This window comes from Phymastichus coffea, unplaced genomic scaffold (assembly GCF_024137745.1).
Source record: "Phymastichus coffea isolate CEN01 unplaced genomic scaffold, Cenicafe_Pcof_1.1 PCOF00014, whole genome shotgun sequence".
Lineage (NCBI taxonomy): Eukaryota > Metazoa > Arthropoda > Insecta > Hymenoptera > Eulophidae > Phymastichus > Phymastichus coffea.
The window spans coordinates 3209343-3225736 of NW_026706825.1; the positions used below are offsets into that span (position 1 = coordinate 3209343).

The 16394-nt window shown below is 33.5% G+C and overlaps 1 protein-coding gene across 2 annotated transcripts; it reads left to right on the plus strand.

Moving 5' to 3' along the window:
• The first annotated feature begins 5960 nt into the window (after positions 1 to 5960).
• On the plus strand, positions 5961 to 11779 carry LOC131673774 (zinc finger protein 182-like). Of its 2 annotated transcripts, none has more exons than XM_058952058.1 (4): positions 5961 to 6216; positions 6306 to 6482; positions 7969 to 8112; positions 8977 to 11779. In XM_058952058.1, exons 2-4 carry the CDS (start codon positions 6348 to 6350, stop codon positions 10858 to 10860), a joined length of 2163 nt encoding a protein of 720 aa, XP_058808041.1. In that variant the 5' UTR covers positions 5961 to 6216; positions 6306 to 6347; the 3' UTR covers positions 10861 to 11779. The 2 variants fall into 2 exon arrangements, with proteins under 2 accessions (XP_058808041.1, XP_058808035.1); XM_058952052.1 differs by having other exon boundaries at positions 6293 to 6482; positions 8977 to 11778.
• Positions 11780 to 16394: the final 4615 nt, after the last annotated feature.

A 16394-nucleotide genomic window follows, 5' to 3' on the forward strand; every position in this document is an offset into this window, starting at 1 on the left:
TTCGCTGACACACCCATGTGCTCGGGGTATAATGTGGACGTGGGCTCCAGCCTGGTCCTCGGGCGCTCGTCGTCCCGTATAGCGGTCTCGATTTCGGTTGCCCGGGCGTGAAATTCGTCCACATTGGAGAACGCATTTCTCCGCAGCTGCATACGGATGGCGGGTAGTAGATTTGCATACAACAAATCTAGTTGTCGCTGCTCTGGTAACGGCGGGCGCAATTGGGACAGCATGAAGAGGAGGTGGCAGGCGTATTCTCTTACCAACTCTCCTTTTTCCTGGTACCGAGCTTGGGCCTCTTGCAGCAATCTCTGTTGCTGCAATTCGCTTGACCCAAACCAACATCGAGCGCCAGCTACGAAGTCGGCATAACTCCTCCACTTAAACTTATTAAGCTCGTACCATGTCCTCGCAACGCCTTCGAGGAGTTCTGATACCGAGCACAAAACATCGCCGTCGGTTAGCCCGGAGCCCGCTCGTAGATCCTCTAGTCTTGACAAGAAGGTGTCCACGCATTCTGAAGCCGTGCCCGAATATCGCAGCTTCCATCCTCGGACTATCCTACCCGCATCCCGGGTCGTGTAAAATCCTGTCGCCGCATTGGTATCATACCAGGCTGATCTGTCCGGGATCGCCTGCTCTTCGCCCATGTTGGTCCTCTTCGCGGCGGCTGCTCCGTCTGCAGAGGCGCCTGCCTTTGAGGAGCCTCTCGAGGTTCACCAGGGGTCGGTCTCTGGGGCTCCGGGGTACTTCCTGGTACACTCGGATCGTAGTGGCACGTGTACGTGGACTGAAAATCCACGGTTCTCCTGGGCCGCTCCGGTATGACAGTTCGTCGATTTGTGAGGTCCCTGCTCCTCAACTGCTGGACCTCCACCTGCAGGGCGGTCACCTGGTCGCTCCACCGCGCGCATACCTGATCGTGCCTCTCCAGCATCTCTAGTATGCGGTTGATCCCGACACGGTTGCGCTCGATTTCTTCTTTCAATCGCTCGGTCACGCACCGTTCCTCCTCGTCTTCTTGTGGATGCAGCTCTTCGTTTTCAAAACGACGAGCTCTTCGCCTAACCGGCGATCCGGTGGAACCCTCACGTCCCCTGCTAACCCCTTCCGGGGGCCCACTGGCTACCCCGGTCCCAGACTCCTTGACGGACTCTCGTTCCCCGACATCGCTCCGACTGTCCTCGTCGAGGTTGTCGAAGACCGCGAGAGTCCGCGTCAGGTTCGCCTCCACTGCCTCATCGCTGTATAGCAGCATGAGTGGGTGGGCGACGAGATCCTCGGCCTCAGCTTCCTCTAGCTCTTGTCGCCTGGTCTCGAGCCATCTCTCTCGGCTTCGTCGTCTGCGTTGTACCGCATCTTTATCCAACGCTGTTCCTTGGAAATCCAGGTCGATATACTCGCCCAATAGCCAATATGCCAGTCGGACCGCTTGCATCAGCTTGGGCCCTTCTGTACGCAACTCCAGCTGCGTCAGATACCTATCAAGCTGTGTCGAAGGCAGTTCCGATGCCCATCGGGTTATCGCCTTGGCGGTGTCCTCCATACCGCCTATACTCGGGCGTAGGTGACGGTCGAGGTTAATTTGCCTATTCGACCACTACCGCCTCCTATCGCCCAAGGCACGAGCGGGGTGTTGCGACTTTTATAGGCAACTGTACTACTACGCCTTAAATTACAAGGCAACAACCCACGAGGCTCGTGGGTGTGTGCAGGTGCCGCGTACCCGAAGGAAGCGAAAACTTCCGCTCGCAACTACCTACCTATAGGTGGGGACTAACTGTTTGCTAGCCCCACCGGGTTAGTAAAACTAATCCCGCACATACCCAAATTGCGTGCTCTGCCCTTATTATCGCGCTGTGACTTCCCCCCACCTGATAATCCTCTAAGGTGTGGATAACCACTCGAGAGAAAAAAAACAATTTGTCACCTCTTTTATTTTCTTTAGAGCGACTCAGGACGTCTCTTCGACCCCCAATGTTAGTATGCTCTCGGCTTACAAAAGCAGTCGTTATTAGGTCGGAGAGACGTCTTTTCCCCACTGCAGAGCACGTGCCGAACGAGCCACGTGTTCTTTAACCCGCTCGCACCTTAATACGCACGCGCTCAAACGTCTCTCTCTCTCTCGTGCGTCGCTCTCTCTTTCCGTGCAAATCGACTCCCCTTGTGCGAGTCCTAAAATTTGTTGGGCGCCATGTAACAGGCTGCCGTTTAACCTCTAATCCCTATCGAATATGATTATTCGTATGGTCTAACGACGCCGTGTTATCTATGTGTTGTAAGCACATTAACTTACCTTGTCCCGGTCTGCGCCTGCGCCGAGTTCTCTTACCGTTCTAAATTGGATTCTCGATCTCTCCGCTAGGGGCGCTGGCGCGCTCGCTTAACAGCGCTCCGTCGGCCACTGCTGACAACTCGGTTGGCGAGCAGCTTCGTATGTTGCTTACGTGATTCGTGCTGAACTACCGGCGCGTTAGAATCGAACGTAAACAATAACACCGCTTTCGGACAAAGGGAAGATAAAACAATGAGATCGTTGCGTGTAAATCTCTGATCACTTTATTTACTTAAAACTTGTATAAGAGAGGGATTTGCCGAGAGACTTTCGCACGCAATTTCGAATGACGATACAAACGGGGAGAGAGAGAGTGAATCTCGCGATCGTCGCGGACTATTCGCTCGCACGCTTTTAATAATATCACCGCATACGCTGCGCGGGATCGCACGCTAATTACAATAAATAGGGCTGGACACCTACCGCGGAATTGATGGGGATACGGTGGCCAACCGTACCCATCTAAACTTGTTGTCGATGAGTTGCCTCTGCGTCCGTTGCTCCGCTGTTGCTGTTGCGTGGCTGCAGGAGTTGCAGAGGTTGAGTACGCTGGGGCCGAGGTCGCAGACGTTCAACAATGCGCGCACTCGGCACTCCGCTCACAGTTATCGTTATCGGCGACGGTGTCACACACGTTGTACAGTGTGTACACCCGTCCCACCACACTGATTGTTGTCGTCAGTTGTTTATGCACACGACGTGCGATGTGCACCTCCACCTCAACACTCTCGAACAAAGTACCAAAACTCCCTGGATCTCACTCGAAACTATCAAGCACGTTGGTAGCTCAAACTCAATAGCTATGATGTAGCCGGACTGAAGGTCACAGTCATACTGGCTAGCTAACTCTCCCCTCCCGGTAATTTCCCCCAAGGCGCCCTCTCTCTCACTCTCAAACCGATTACGGCTGTTACGCTCAGCCGCTGAGTAACCCACGCGAGTCTAAACGATTTTCGGCAATCGTTGCAATATGTGTGTGTGTGTGTGTGTGCGTGTGTTTATTTATTATCATTTATTTTTCAGTTACAAAGATTTGTAGACGAGAACAGTCCTCAAGTTCTACAAATTCAACAAATAAAGGCGATTATTCAACAAGTAAGTATTATTATTGATTTTTATAAAATTATATCAATTTATATTTTTATTAATATTTGATTGTCTTTTCTCTTTTTTCAGTGGATCAAGGAATCCATTGCAGCCAGAATGATGACGCAACAAGTCGCGTATGAAATTGACAAGATTGTCAATGATCGCGTGAAAGCGAAGTTACAGCAGCGTAAACGTGCGGACGCGATGAGTAGGCATCAAGAATCCGCTCGATTGGAGAGGAAACGGAAAGTGGACTTAGCCAAAGCAGAGCAAGACCAACTTGCTGCGAAAGTTAAGCAAAGGCTTTCCTGCATAAATGAGAGAGCTGAACCATCAACAACCTCCATCATGGTGAATCAGGATAATGAACTATCTTCGATGATGTCAATATCATCATCAGCGTCGTTAACATTATCGTCATCGTTGTCACCATCAGCAACATCAAGGTCAACATCACCAGCGACGTCATCGTCATCAACAGCAACGTCATCGTCATCATCTACAGCAACATCCACATGCTGTCAAAGAGAAGAAGTCGATATGCCACTCGCTTTGACTGCTTCTGTAAGTACTTAAATTATAGAAATAAGTAAATGATTAATAAATATAAATTAAAAATAATAATTACAAATTTTTTTTACAGAGAAATATTCCGACGGTGAAGAATGTTGAGTGGGTTCGACGAAAAGTTATATTGATTTCGACCCAACCAACAGTGAGGAAACCTACTCACCCCTCGAAGATCGTAGGATCAAAAAAAATTACAACAATAATATTAAAAAAGAAAAAAAACTTTGCAAAATTTATAAAAAAACTAATAAAATAAACTAAATAAAAAAATAAATAATGCGTTAATTTACTTTTGCGAGTGTATCAAATTATGTTCTAATATTCGTGTTCGCATTTCTCTTATATTAACAGTCCTCTAATATCATAGGCTTAATTTTCCTTTTGTATTTCGTTTTGAATTTCTCACAGAAAAGTCAGCACTTTTTCCATTTATTTTGCGAATACCAAATATCTATTCTCTAAAACGGGCAAAATGATTTAACATTTATGGACTCGTTCTCTACTTTTATTTTCCGCATCGTATTCGAAACTCATATAAGCTTTTACGAGAAAAACGCAACGCCTTTGATCCACCACCTCGTACCGAAAATTCTTTCTCCTTGCTTACTCTTGTTGATAACGGATCTTCCGCTCTGGCACGGTGAAAGTATGTGCTGAATCAATAATCTGATGGGCGCAATGATATGGCAGAAAATCAAAATACTGGCCTTTCACTTAAAGCAATTCTTTATTAATAAAGTTGCTCACAATTGAGCGAGCAAACTAGAAGTACCGAGCAGAGTACGAACTCATATGTACGCGCGCATGCGCACACTGTACAACATATGTACATGCAAGCTATTCTAACATTTTACTACCATTTGTTAGTTCGTCCCCGAAAAATCTCTTTGAAAAATGAAGAAGGTCTTAGGTGCTGGGCTCCTGCACTCAGATACGATGTGAGGTAAAATCTAAAACTGTTACTTTTCAAATGACCTACAATGTAAAATAATAACTATTTTAACATACGAAATACCTTTCCAAGAATGCCAGTATAAGAACTGTACTGATAGGGATGGATTATTTTTCAATAACTAATACTTTTAAGTACTCCAAGACTTCTGTAGGTAAGAAATCTAATTCTATAAAATAAATAAGAAAAATAATAAGAAAATAATCTATTCCTCTTAATAGAACTCTCATTATAAGAGCGCAATTCTGCTGGAGAGGATATTGTCTCATAAAAGTTTTTAGACCTCTGTTATCGATGAATTTTTCAGGTCCATGTATCGCTGTAATGAAAAATAATATTTAATTTATAATGGATGATTATTATAATATTTTGATTAGATAAAAAAATTTCGCGTGATTTTTGCTAACGGTTCAATAGATTCATTTCTATAAAAACTGTACAAAAACGCTACGTAGATTCAATTTCTACATATTAAGGAATGTTTTACTGTTGAAATTTTGTTATTAATAAAAACTAAATTGCGCAGAATTATTAATGAATTTTTCTATCCTTATCAATTATGCGCAGTTTTTCTATAATTTTTTCTGACCGATTTTCGTCAATTCCTCACTAAGTTCTTTCCTCCTTTGTCAAGTAGCTCATGAGCCGTTCGGTTTTTCAATGTTTATACCGAATTAGTTAAGTGTTTTAAAAAATTACAAAACTAATTAGACCATATTTGGGAGCATTTTACGTCGAATAATTTTTATAACTCATACGTGCTAATATTTTAATATTTTTACCACCAACAGTCAATTTATCATCGTTTTTGTTGAAATAAAGAATTATTAATAACTTTTGAAACATAATATCTATGTATAGAGCAATTTTATTTTCATGAGGAGCATTCCAGGAATATCTTTTTGAGATATTGAGAGATAATATTTATTGAAAGTATTTACCAACTATTTATATCTGATAAATATATATTGAATTTATTATGATAGATTTATTCTTTTAAGTTTCTTACCATACTCTTTATTTCGTGTTTTATTTGATATCGTCACTAATGTTTGAACATCAACATAAAATAAAAAGGTTTTGCTATATTAATGTAGTACTTAAAATTAATTTTTTCATTTAAATCTTTTGTCGAATGAAAATATATAAGAATTAGTTCGAGAGTATTAATCCATTACAAGCGTTCACAGTGTCGCATTAAGGAAAAAGGGTGCGCATCACAAATTGTAAACTTCGATGATTTATGATTAATATTATTTTAAATAAATAAGTATGTTTATCTATGTTTAATATTAAGAAAATATTTATATACACTGATAAGTCACCGTTCTGATATTAACTTTCAGCGTTCATTTTCAGAAGTTTAAGCGTCTATTTAGAAAGCCTTCAGGGTAAACAAAAATGGAGCCGGAGGGCTCCGCGGGACAGGTTTGCAGACTCTGTGGTCAATGTGTAAGGATGTACATTGATATTTTTGGTGAAGAAGGTGTTAGACGTTTTTTAGGTGTCAAAATTCATTCAAAAATCAATATTTTGGTATGTTACATAGTACTTAAATGATCTATAATTTCTGTATTTTTATTGTTCTATTTATGTATGCCATTTTCCATAACTGATCGAGTTGTGACTGTAGCATTAATCTGTATCCAAAGATTATTTTTTAAGCCGATTGCTCCACACATTTATATTACTAATTGTACTATTCTGTTTTCTTTTATTTTTTCAACTTCTACATTAAATAGCTAAGTTATGCTTATATTGTAACTGAACTATAATTGTGAGATAGAACAAAGAAATTATACATTTTTAGTAAAATTATCAAATACTAAATAATTCAAAAATTCTCAGAGATAAAATATATAGATTGCTGTAAATAATGTATTATATCTTATGGAGCGATTAAAATTATATAGCCGATTTTTCTCTTTCAAATATCTGATGAATTTATTTTGTGATTTTATGTTACTATCTTAAATATATAATTCAGGTATTTTACATGATAGCTATTTGTTTTATGAATTGCAGGATTATTTTATGCAAACTTAAATAGATAATTTCTTATAGATTTATTATTAACATTTTATGAAATCTCTAGGTAATAAATGAAGTATAGAATGAAAGTTAGACAAGTATGTAATGATATAATTAATGACTAATAAATAATTGACTACTTAGTGACTACTAAAATAATAATTAATAAATGAAACATGTTTACTGTGGTATCTTTTAAATGTTACTAGCTCTATACTTTTTATTAGTAACATGGAATAGGATTAATATTAAGTTAGTCAACAGAACGTATCGTTTATTTAAAACTAATTGATATACATCTAGGCTAATAAAATATTGCAAATAATTGTGCTATATTATTGCAAGTTTTCTTGTTTTATAATTTGATCATATTTCTGATAAAAATCCTCAGACATGTCAATAGACGGTTTAAAGAATAAATGTGTGATAAATAATTATTATTTACAATTGCTCTAAAATTCATGGAAACTAATCTTCAATTTTATTAACTTTAACGTTAACTTCAACTTTATTTCACCAGTATAATACTAACTACAAATAAAACATAACAACCTCAAGCAGTAATAAATAATTGGAATTTTTGTCATTACAATACAATTAATCAACAGAAATTTTATTTAGATACCAATAACAGTAGTGATATAATATATTTTTAGAAAATTGTGTAATATTTCAAAAATAATTAAAGTACTGTTATTTATTTATTTATGTGCATTTGTAATGTACCTCATTTTTATAATTAAATTTCAGAATCTCTTAAACACTTTTTATTATTATTCTTTGTTCCATAAAAACTCATTATATAATTAAATCGTCTTATCTCTTATACCTAGTATTATCAGTCATTTTATACAATGAGTAGTTGTTAAATAAGATGCTGGCTCATATGCTTTGACAGTAACATATATAAGTAATAATATTTTAAGATCAAAGTCCAAATATGTGAGAAATAATTTCTAATATATATAATATTAAATTTTTTAAATTACAGATAAATGAAAAGGATCTCTTACCCAAAATAATCTGTGTTCAGTGTTTGGGTAAATTAGAATTTGTTTGTGATTTTCAAGAAGAGTGTTTACGTACCCAGCAATTGTTACATGATCAATATAATGTACAACCTTTATCAAATATCGTAAGTTAATCCTTATATCAATGTTTCTACTTTATTCCATTCAATATTCTAACAATCACTATTTTTTTGATAATTATTTTTTATTCATATGAAAGCTTAAAGCATTCACTGTCAATTAAAATATAATTATATAATTATTATTTACTTTTGAAATTTTTAATAAAATTTGATTTGATGAATGATTGAGTCTAGTTTTTAATAATAATATTTAACATTTATGAAAACTATTTGTGTTATTGAGTAAATGCGATATTAATTTTTTATACAGTTTAATAGGTATAAAATTTATTATTTACGAAGTTAAATTTTTTTGTAAGAATCTTTTTTACCCTTCCATAGTTATATAAATCAGTGTAAATTGAAGGGTCAACTTTGTTCCAATGTTTAACCACGAGTAATGCTCACAACCCGATAAAAACTAGGTCAATAGTTTTTACTGGTCAAAGTGCTGTTAATCAACTTTAAATCATCCTGTCTATTAGTTTCTTTAACAATAAATATTTGAAAATGATCTTTTTAGAATAATATTGAACTATCATCTTTCATTTGTCATTGTCTTATAAACAAATCCCCAAATCTAAAATATATTATTTTTGAAACATTTTTAAACATTTATTTTTAAAGAAACTAATAGACCAGATGATCCAAAATTGATCAACAGTATATTGATCAGTAAAAACTGTTAACCTATATTTTTTTTTAGGTTGCAAGTACTATATGCGGTTAAACCTTAAAGCAAAGTTGACCTGTTGATTTACATTGGTTTGTATATCTATGGAAGGGGAGGGTGGGTCTTAATATTAATTGCTAAATTTAACTTTACTTTGTTCCTAACATTTAAAATATTTAATTCTTTCTCTTTAGGAGGAAAATAAAAGCAAGGATCCATTACCAAGTACATCTAGAATCGAAAAAGTTATTGAAAATAAAGAAAACGATGTTGATGTCAATATAAATGATACTTTAATTAACAGTAATGTTAATATCAGTTATAACAACAATAACATTAGTGATAAAAATTTAAATCCTCTTGAAGAAACTAATAAAGCTAAAGCATCTGTAAAATCTGTTAGAACTCAAAGAAATCTTCGTAGACAGTTATATCAAACAAAGTTAGCTTCTAAACATAATTCTCAAAGAATCGTAAATGATGAAATTGAATTAGCCAGTTCACAACAACCAAACATAGTGTCCACTCGCAAGCTTAGAAGCAGACAAAATACAGATACATTAGCAACAGAATCAAATACTAAAAGCATTAAAAGTGCCTTCCCAGAAAAAAAAAGACTGAGAAATCATAATATTGTTATTGATAGTAGTTCATATTCTAGAATTAATTCAATCATCAGTCAGGATCCTAAAAATAAAAATCAACATCTGGATAATAGTAATAAGATTCAAATACCTACTATTACTTTAAATAAAGTATTATCTGTTATTACAAACACACCAGGAGTTGATGTTTCAGTCAAAGAGCCTTTGAACCGCTCAGGTGATACTGAAGATATAAGTTTTACCGTCGAATTATCTAAAAAGCAAGAAGCAGATTCTTTAACAGTTGTAGCTAAAGTTTTTCCTGATCAAGGGTCTTGTTTAGTAGATAAATCTATTATTACATTCCTTGAAGATAGAAATAATGAAGAGGTAAATAATCTTGTTAAAAATATTATCAGTTCAAATATTTCAAAAGATAAGCATAATAGTTTGATTGATAAATTGCAAAATGTTGAAGATTTTTGTAATAATTCACGAAATCCAGAAGAATTATTTAAAATGGATGGTGAAGAAATTCATGTTGATGAAAATGTTGAACAAATTAATATTAACAATCAAATAAACTATGCTTGTAAATTGTGTAGGAAAATTTATGAGCGGAAAGATAAATGTACTGTTCATGTTAAAACACACCTTGGTATCAAGCAGTATGTTTGTATTTTATGCCAAGCCAAATTTGTTTGTAAATCTGATGTTATGAAGCACATACGTTGCTCACATACTAATCCCCGTCCTATTTCGTGCTCTAAGTGTCCAAAAAGATTCAGATCTAAATTTGATTTAACAGAGCACATGAATGTCCATAAAGGTATCAAGCCTTATCAGTGTGCTGATTGTGAACAAAGTTACCATCACAAAGTTTCTTTACAGATGCATGTAAAATCACATATGCCACCACAAAATTTAGCTTGTGAATATTGTGGGAAAGTTTTTCCTTATCGCACAAGGCTTCTGAGTCATATTGGTAGTGTTCATATGAAAGATAGGCGAAACTTTAGATGTCGTTTTTGCTATAATTTATATTCAAGTTTATCAGTTCTCAATGAACATATAAAAACACGTCATACAACAACATACATTTGTGAAACTTGTCAAAAGACTTTTAAAGTGGCTTCGAAATATAAGGCTCATATTTTACAACACAGTAACCCAAAACCATTTGCATGTAGTATTTGTAAAAATAAGTATGCATCAAAAGCATTTTTAAATGAACATCTATTAAAACATCAAGGAGTACGTAAGCATATTTGTCAGAAATGTGGTGCTGCATTTGCTCAAGCCAGTCACTTAGCTGCTCATCGTCATGTTCATGAAGAAAAAAGCCATGCTTGTCCAGAATGTGGTAAATTGTTTAATCGTCGAGATAATATGAAAGTGCATAGGAAAAGACATCTATCTGGAGAAAAACAAACAAAAGACAGACAAAATGGATGTTCTGATGATGAAAACAGTATTGAAATGAATGAAGTATAGAAATACCCATGACAGCGATCTGCATAAAAAAACCAAGTTTTTTTAACAACATTTATTAATTTAACATTATCACAATGATGGTTAAAAAAATAGTTTTCACTTAGTAGCACATAGTTTTCAAATATTTTTTCTTTATATTTAATATTATACAATAATACCTTTTCATTTATTTTCTTATATCAAATACAAATCCATGTACATTAAAAGATGAAAGCAAATTTGTATTCTTCTAAAGTTTTCAAGTATTTTTCTACAATTCATATCATCTTTGAAGTGTGATATTGTTTTTAAAGATTTTGTAAAACTTATGATAGATAATATGTTAGTGCTTCCAAGAATTACTCCATTTGGTATTATTCGTTCATACAATTTTTATAAGAAATTCTGCGACATGGATTATTATAAATTATTAGATAAGTTATTGCTTTCAGTGTGTTTCTCAGTGTACAAAATAAAGTAAAACTGTAAAAGTGTAATAATTTGAAGTATAGGAATTCTGACTAAACTATTGTTAGAAATAATCACAGCTTTTTGATACCTATATACCCATAATAAATTTTGTAAAATGAAGTCAATAAATTTAAAGTGCCTTTAATAAATTGTATGAATAATATTATTGCTATAGCTGCTATCAATACATATATAGTTTAGTTATAGATGTCAGAGAAAACAAAATTGAATAAGTTATAGTAGGATACCTAAATGTGAAAAAGTTTATTTCTGTAATTTAGTACAGAATTTGAAATAAGAATAACAATAGAAGTGTTAAACGTTTACATTAAACAGTTTTTATCATAATACAACTATCTACTTTTTTGTTTTCAATAATGTAAAAAATATGTGAAAATTTTGAGGAAAAATATGAGTTTCATTATAATGTATTCTATCATTGTTTAGATTTTCGAAAGGTTTTCTATTATGGCTCCTACACTAAATCTGGTAACCATGCTTTTTGATTTGATTAAAACGAATAACGACTTGTGAGTAACTAGTTCTATTCACAATTATCTACAATTATATAATGTAAAAGTAAGTAAACTCAAATAACAGTAAAGAGTATATTGTAATATTAATACAATTTTTTAGTGATACTGTAGTAATGTAATAAAAATATAATAAAATTTTTTAAATTTTGTATATGAATTTGTTAACATATTCACTATAAAAAGTATGCACTTTAATCGCTATTTTTAGCGGGAAAGAGAGCCAAATAACAATGAGAGACAAAGATAGAGAAACAGACAGAAAGTGAGCGAACCTCGAGGGAAGGGAGCAAACCAACAACAATCGGTAGTATTAAGACTATAATGAATAATGAATTGTTTTCTTTGTGTTAGAAAAGTATCTTACAAGGAAGGTACCCCAATTCGAACTCACCGATTTTGATAATTCTTGTATAGATTGTAGTACATTAAAAAAGCAAGAGATTGGTATTTTTTTATCGGCGGAAAAACATATTTAAGGGGTGGAATCCACCCTCAAAGTTTACTCCCAAAAACATTTCTTTAAATAACTTTTCTTCTAGTCAATATTTTTTGGTAAGACAAAATGGGTAATAATCTTTATTAAAAGTCAAACAAACTCTGGTGTGTTTGACTTTTGTGGGTTGCAACAGCTATTTTTAATACACGAAAAATCAAAAATTGACATCATTTTCTGCACAGTAAAAACTTTTAAAAGAGTGTAATTATAACCAAATTTTTATATTTATAAAGAAAATAGAAAAAATAAGTTTATGTTTCAGCATTTTCAATAAAAAATATTTTTAGAAGGCCACCCCTATTAATGAAAATTCGAACTTTCGATATTAATATTATTTTAAAGCGAATTTTTTAATCTTTACTGCTTTATAAATATTATTATAATAAAAATATTCTAAAAACACATTTAAAGGCTAAAATATATCCTCAAAGTTCACCCCCAAAAACAGGTTTTTTTAAATAACTTTTTTCATAATCAATATTTTTTAGTAAAACCAAGTGGGTAATATTCCTTATCGAAAGTGTAACAAATTCTGGTGACATTGACTTTTGGGGGTTGCAACCCCTATTTTTGATAGATGAAAAATTGACACGTGTTTTTGCAGTGGAAAAATAGTTTAGTTTTGAGCAGATGTTTATGTTTTGAAAGAAAATAGAAAAATAGAATCCTTCAATTTCTGAATTATTAATAATAAATAATTGGAGAGGGTTAAACTACTCTTATTAATGAAAATTAGTATCTAATGAGAAGATAATGCGAAAGTTTTAAATAAATTTTCTAATTTTTAGTACTCGAAGGCCGTTGCCATACTGAAAATGTTAGAAAGAAGTAAATAATTTAATTATTATTATAATATTTTAACTTTTTCAAACGCGAGTGGCCAAGTATTAAATTTTGAATAATTATAATAATAATAGAATAATAATGAAGGAAATAACATTCATTTGTTTATTAGTAATGTAGAATATTATAGTGTGATAAAACGTTTGTGTACAACAGAGTAAGTTCTTTCAAGTATCAAATTTAATTTAACATATGGAAACTTAAATATCAAAACTGAACCAAATGAAATGATGTTATTAAATTTAATTTTATTTATATGTTGAAAGTGAGAGTTGAGAGTACTTACAATTAAGAAAACAAGATAAAAATACTATGAAATGAAATGTGTTATCTAGCTGTCCTATATATATCGTACAAGTTTTTGTAAACATAAGATATTAGTTTATATTCCATGTCTTTAATGGACGGACGTGATTCGAGGAGTTAAATAATTTCTTCAATATTTTCAAATTTTAATTCATATAATAATTTATTCTTATTTTCTGTTTTATCGAAAAGGTAAGAAATTTTGAATGTTTATTTTTCATTTCATTAAAGCAGTCTATTCACAAAATTAATTAATGCAATTGCAGTATTCACGATGAAACTCAATCCTTTAAACGTAATCAATTTATTGCTGGCATACTTTCAAATATTGGATTTACCGATTAATACCCCAACTACTTACCATCAAGAAAATGAGTTAGCGGAAAACATAAAAAATATTTTAATAGATTCGATGGACGAATTTCGCGATGTAAAAATAATTTCAGAAGAAACGTTAAATTTCCAGGAGGAATACAAGAATCCTGGAACAAATTATCGAGGACGATATAATGCATCATTTTCCTCCTCGTGTAGAATTTCCAACAAATCAAAGTAGTGAATTATTAGCGAAGTGGGAAAAGAAAAAATTTGAGAGTGTGAAAAGTAAATTCAAAAAGGTATCTTCTATCAGTCAACTTCGGCGTTGGGCTAACTCAGTTAACATACAGAGAAAAAATTGCCCGAATTTGTGATTATGTATTACAAAATTTTAATCTGCTGTTGACGCTGATTTTATTGTGCATGATCAAGATTTGCGTCGTTGGGCATTACTCGCAAAAAAGATCTAGAGTTTGAAAATTTTAGGTTTAAAGCTTCAAAACACTGGTTATCAAGATTTAAATTTTGTCACAGAATTGTATAAAGAAAAATTAACAAATTCGTTACCCGAAAAACTTTCGAAAGTAGTGCAGAACTAGAGAAATAAGCTCTTACATTTGTTACTAATGTGAAGAAAGCTATTCCAGAAATTGGAATTCAAAATAAATATAATACAGATCAAAGTGGATTCCAATTAGGGCTATTCTGTCGCATGAGGGCGCTGACAAGCACATGGGGTACGATTCCGCGAAGTATGAATCGGTTTATACATATATGCACGTCGAAGCATGTTTAGTTTATTTAATTCTCAATAATGAATGGCAATATGAGTAAAAGTACTGATTACGGCCAATGGACCATTAAACAATTGATACAGGAACTGAAACTGAGGAAAGCCAAAACGACGGGGAAAAAGGCTGATTTAGTTCAAAGGTTATAAGCCCCGGTTTTTAACAAAGGGCAATTTTTCAATTTTTTATACATTTTCAGGCTTATCGATTACGATAAAATATCCATTAGAGTTGAACCAGAAGATGAAGATAAAAGCTACATATTAATTAAGCCTGACTCAAAAATATACAAAGATTTAAACGCATCGCACATTTTGAATATTGATATGAACTTTGATAGTGAATATTTTGAGTCAGTACAAGCATCTGCTATCAATGATAAAGGCATAAAAATGTACAACGATAATTATCTATTGAGCTTGCGAAAAGCTTCCAATGAAGATGGTGAAGAATTTTTATGCGCCAGAGTCGCTTCAGAATATAGAAAATCAGTTATTTATACTGTTGATGTTAAAGTAAAATCATATAAATGCATCTCTAACACACAGTGTGAGTGTGCAGCTGGAAAAGGTCCATCGGCTCATTGTAAGCATGTTTCTGTAGTGTTAGAAGCGATGAAAGATTTTGTGAAAAACAAAGAATACAAAATAAGAGCTACTTGTACGGAACAACTGCAAAAGTTTCATCAAGTTAAAAAAAAAAATACAATGGGTCACCAGTTAAAATCAAAGATCTGCTATTCAATAAAATGAATAAGTTGGAAAGTAGATTAAAAGACTTTGACCCAAGACCTACTAAATATAGAAAAATAGATAATTACAATGCCAAATTCAGAAACCAATGCATAAATTTTGCTGCAATTATAGGTGAATCTTTTCCAGAATTGCAATTATTTGAACCTGCAAATATATTTGCTGTCTACAATGATCATGAATATGTAAAGAACATAAAGTTATTAGTTTTTTAAAACATATGAATTTAATGGATGTGTCGCAGGCTAAGAGATTAGAAATTGAATCTTTGACTCGTGGTTAGTCTAAAAACAAATGCTGGTTTGTAGAAAGAGATGTTGGATTAATTATTTGGAGAACTTTGTAAAAGTCATGATTATGATAAGCTTGTACGTAGGTTGATGAAACCGATTGACTTATCACATTTGCCAGCTATACAATATGGTAAAAAATATGAAGTGCACGCTATAAAGAAGTTTGAAGAAGTTATGAAAAGAAAAGTTGTAGAATGTGGGACATTTGTATCATTGAAATATCCCTTTTTAGCAACTTCGCCTGATGGTATTTTGAATGACAGTGTTTGCATTGAGGTCAAGTGTCCTTTTAGTGCGAAAGATCAATTTATTTCACCACAAAATGTAGATTACCTATATCTACGTGACAGAGAAGGTTATTACAAGCTTAAAGAGGATCACAATTATTATTATCAAGTTCAAGGCCAATTATACTGCGCTGAGATGCAAATGTGTGTATTCATAGTCAATACTATTAAAGATATTTTATTATTGACAATAAGGAGAGATGAAGCATCCATTGATAAGATGGTTAAAAGTTTGGTAAAATTTTATGAAAGTCACTTTCGACAAGCAGTGTTGAATAAGTATTTATATAGAAAATATTTATTCTAACTTGTTTTACATGATTGTTTTACGTGCACACAGTGCAAAATAAGAGTATAGATTTGTTAATGTAGAAAAAAATCTTTAAATTTTATCAAAGTCTATAAAACATAGAGATATTTAAGCATTTTCAGAGATTATAGCCTTTCTAAAGTTACATAACA

Coding starts and splice junctions, on each gene's coding strand:
- LOC131673774 (XM_058952058.1), top strand. CDS start 6,348: ATGGAGCCGGAGGGCTCCGCGGGACAGGTTTGCAGACTCTGTGGTCAA. Junction 6,483..7,968: donor ATTCAAAAATCAATATTTTG/GTATGTTACATA, acceptor TTTAAATTACAG/ATAAATGAAAAGGATCTCTT. Junction 8,113..8,976: donor TACAACCTTTATCAAATATC/GTAAGTTAATCC, acceptor CTTTCTCTTTAG/GAGGAAAATAAAAGCAAGGA.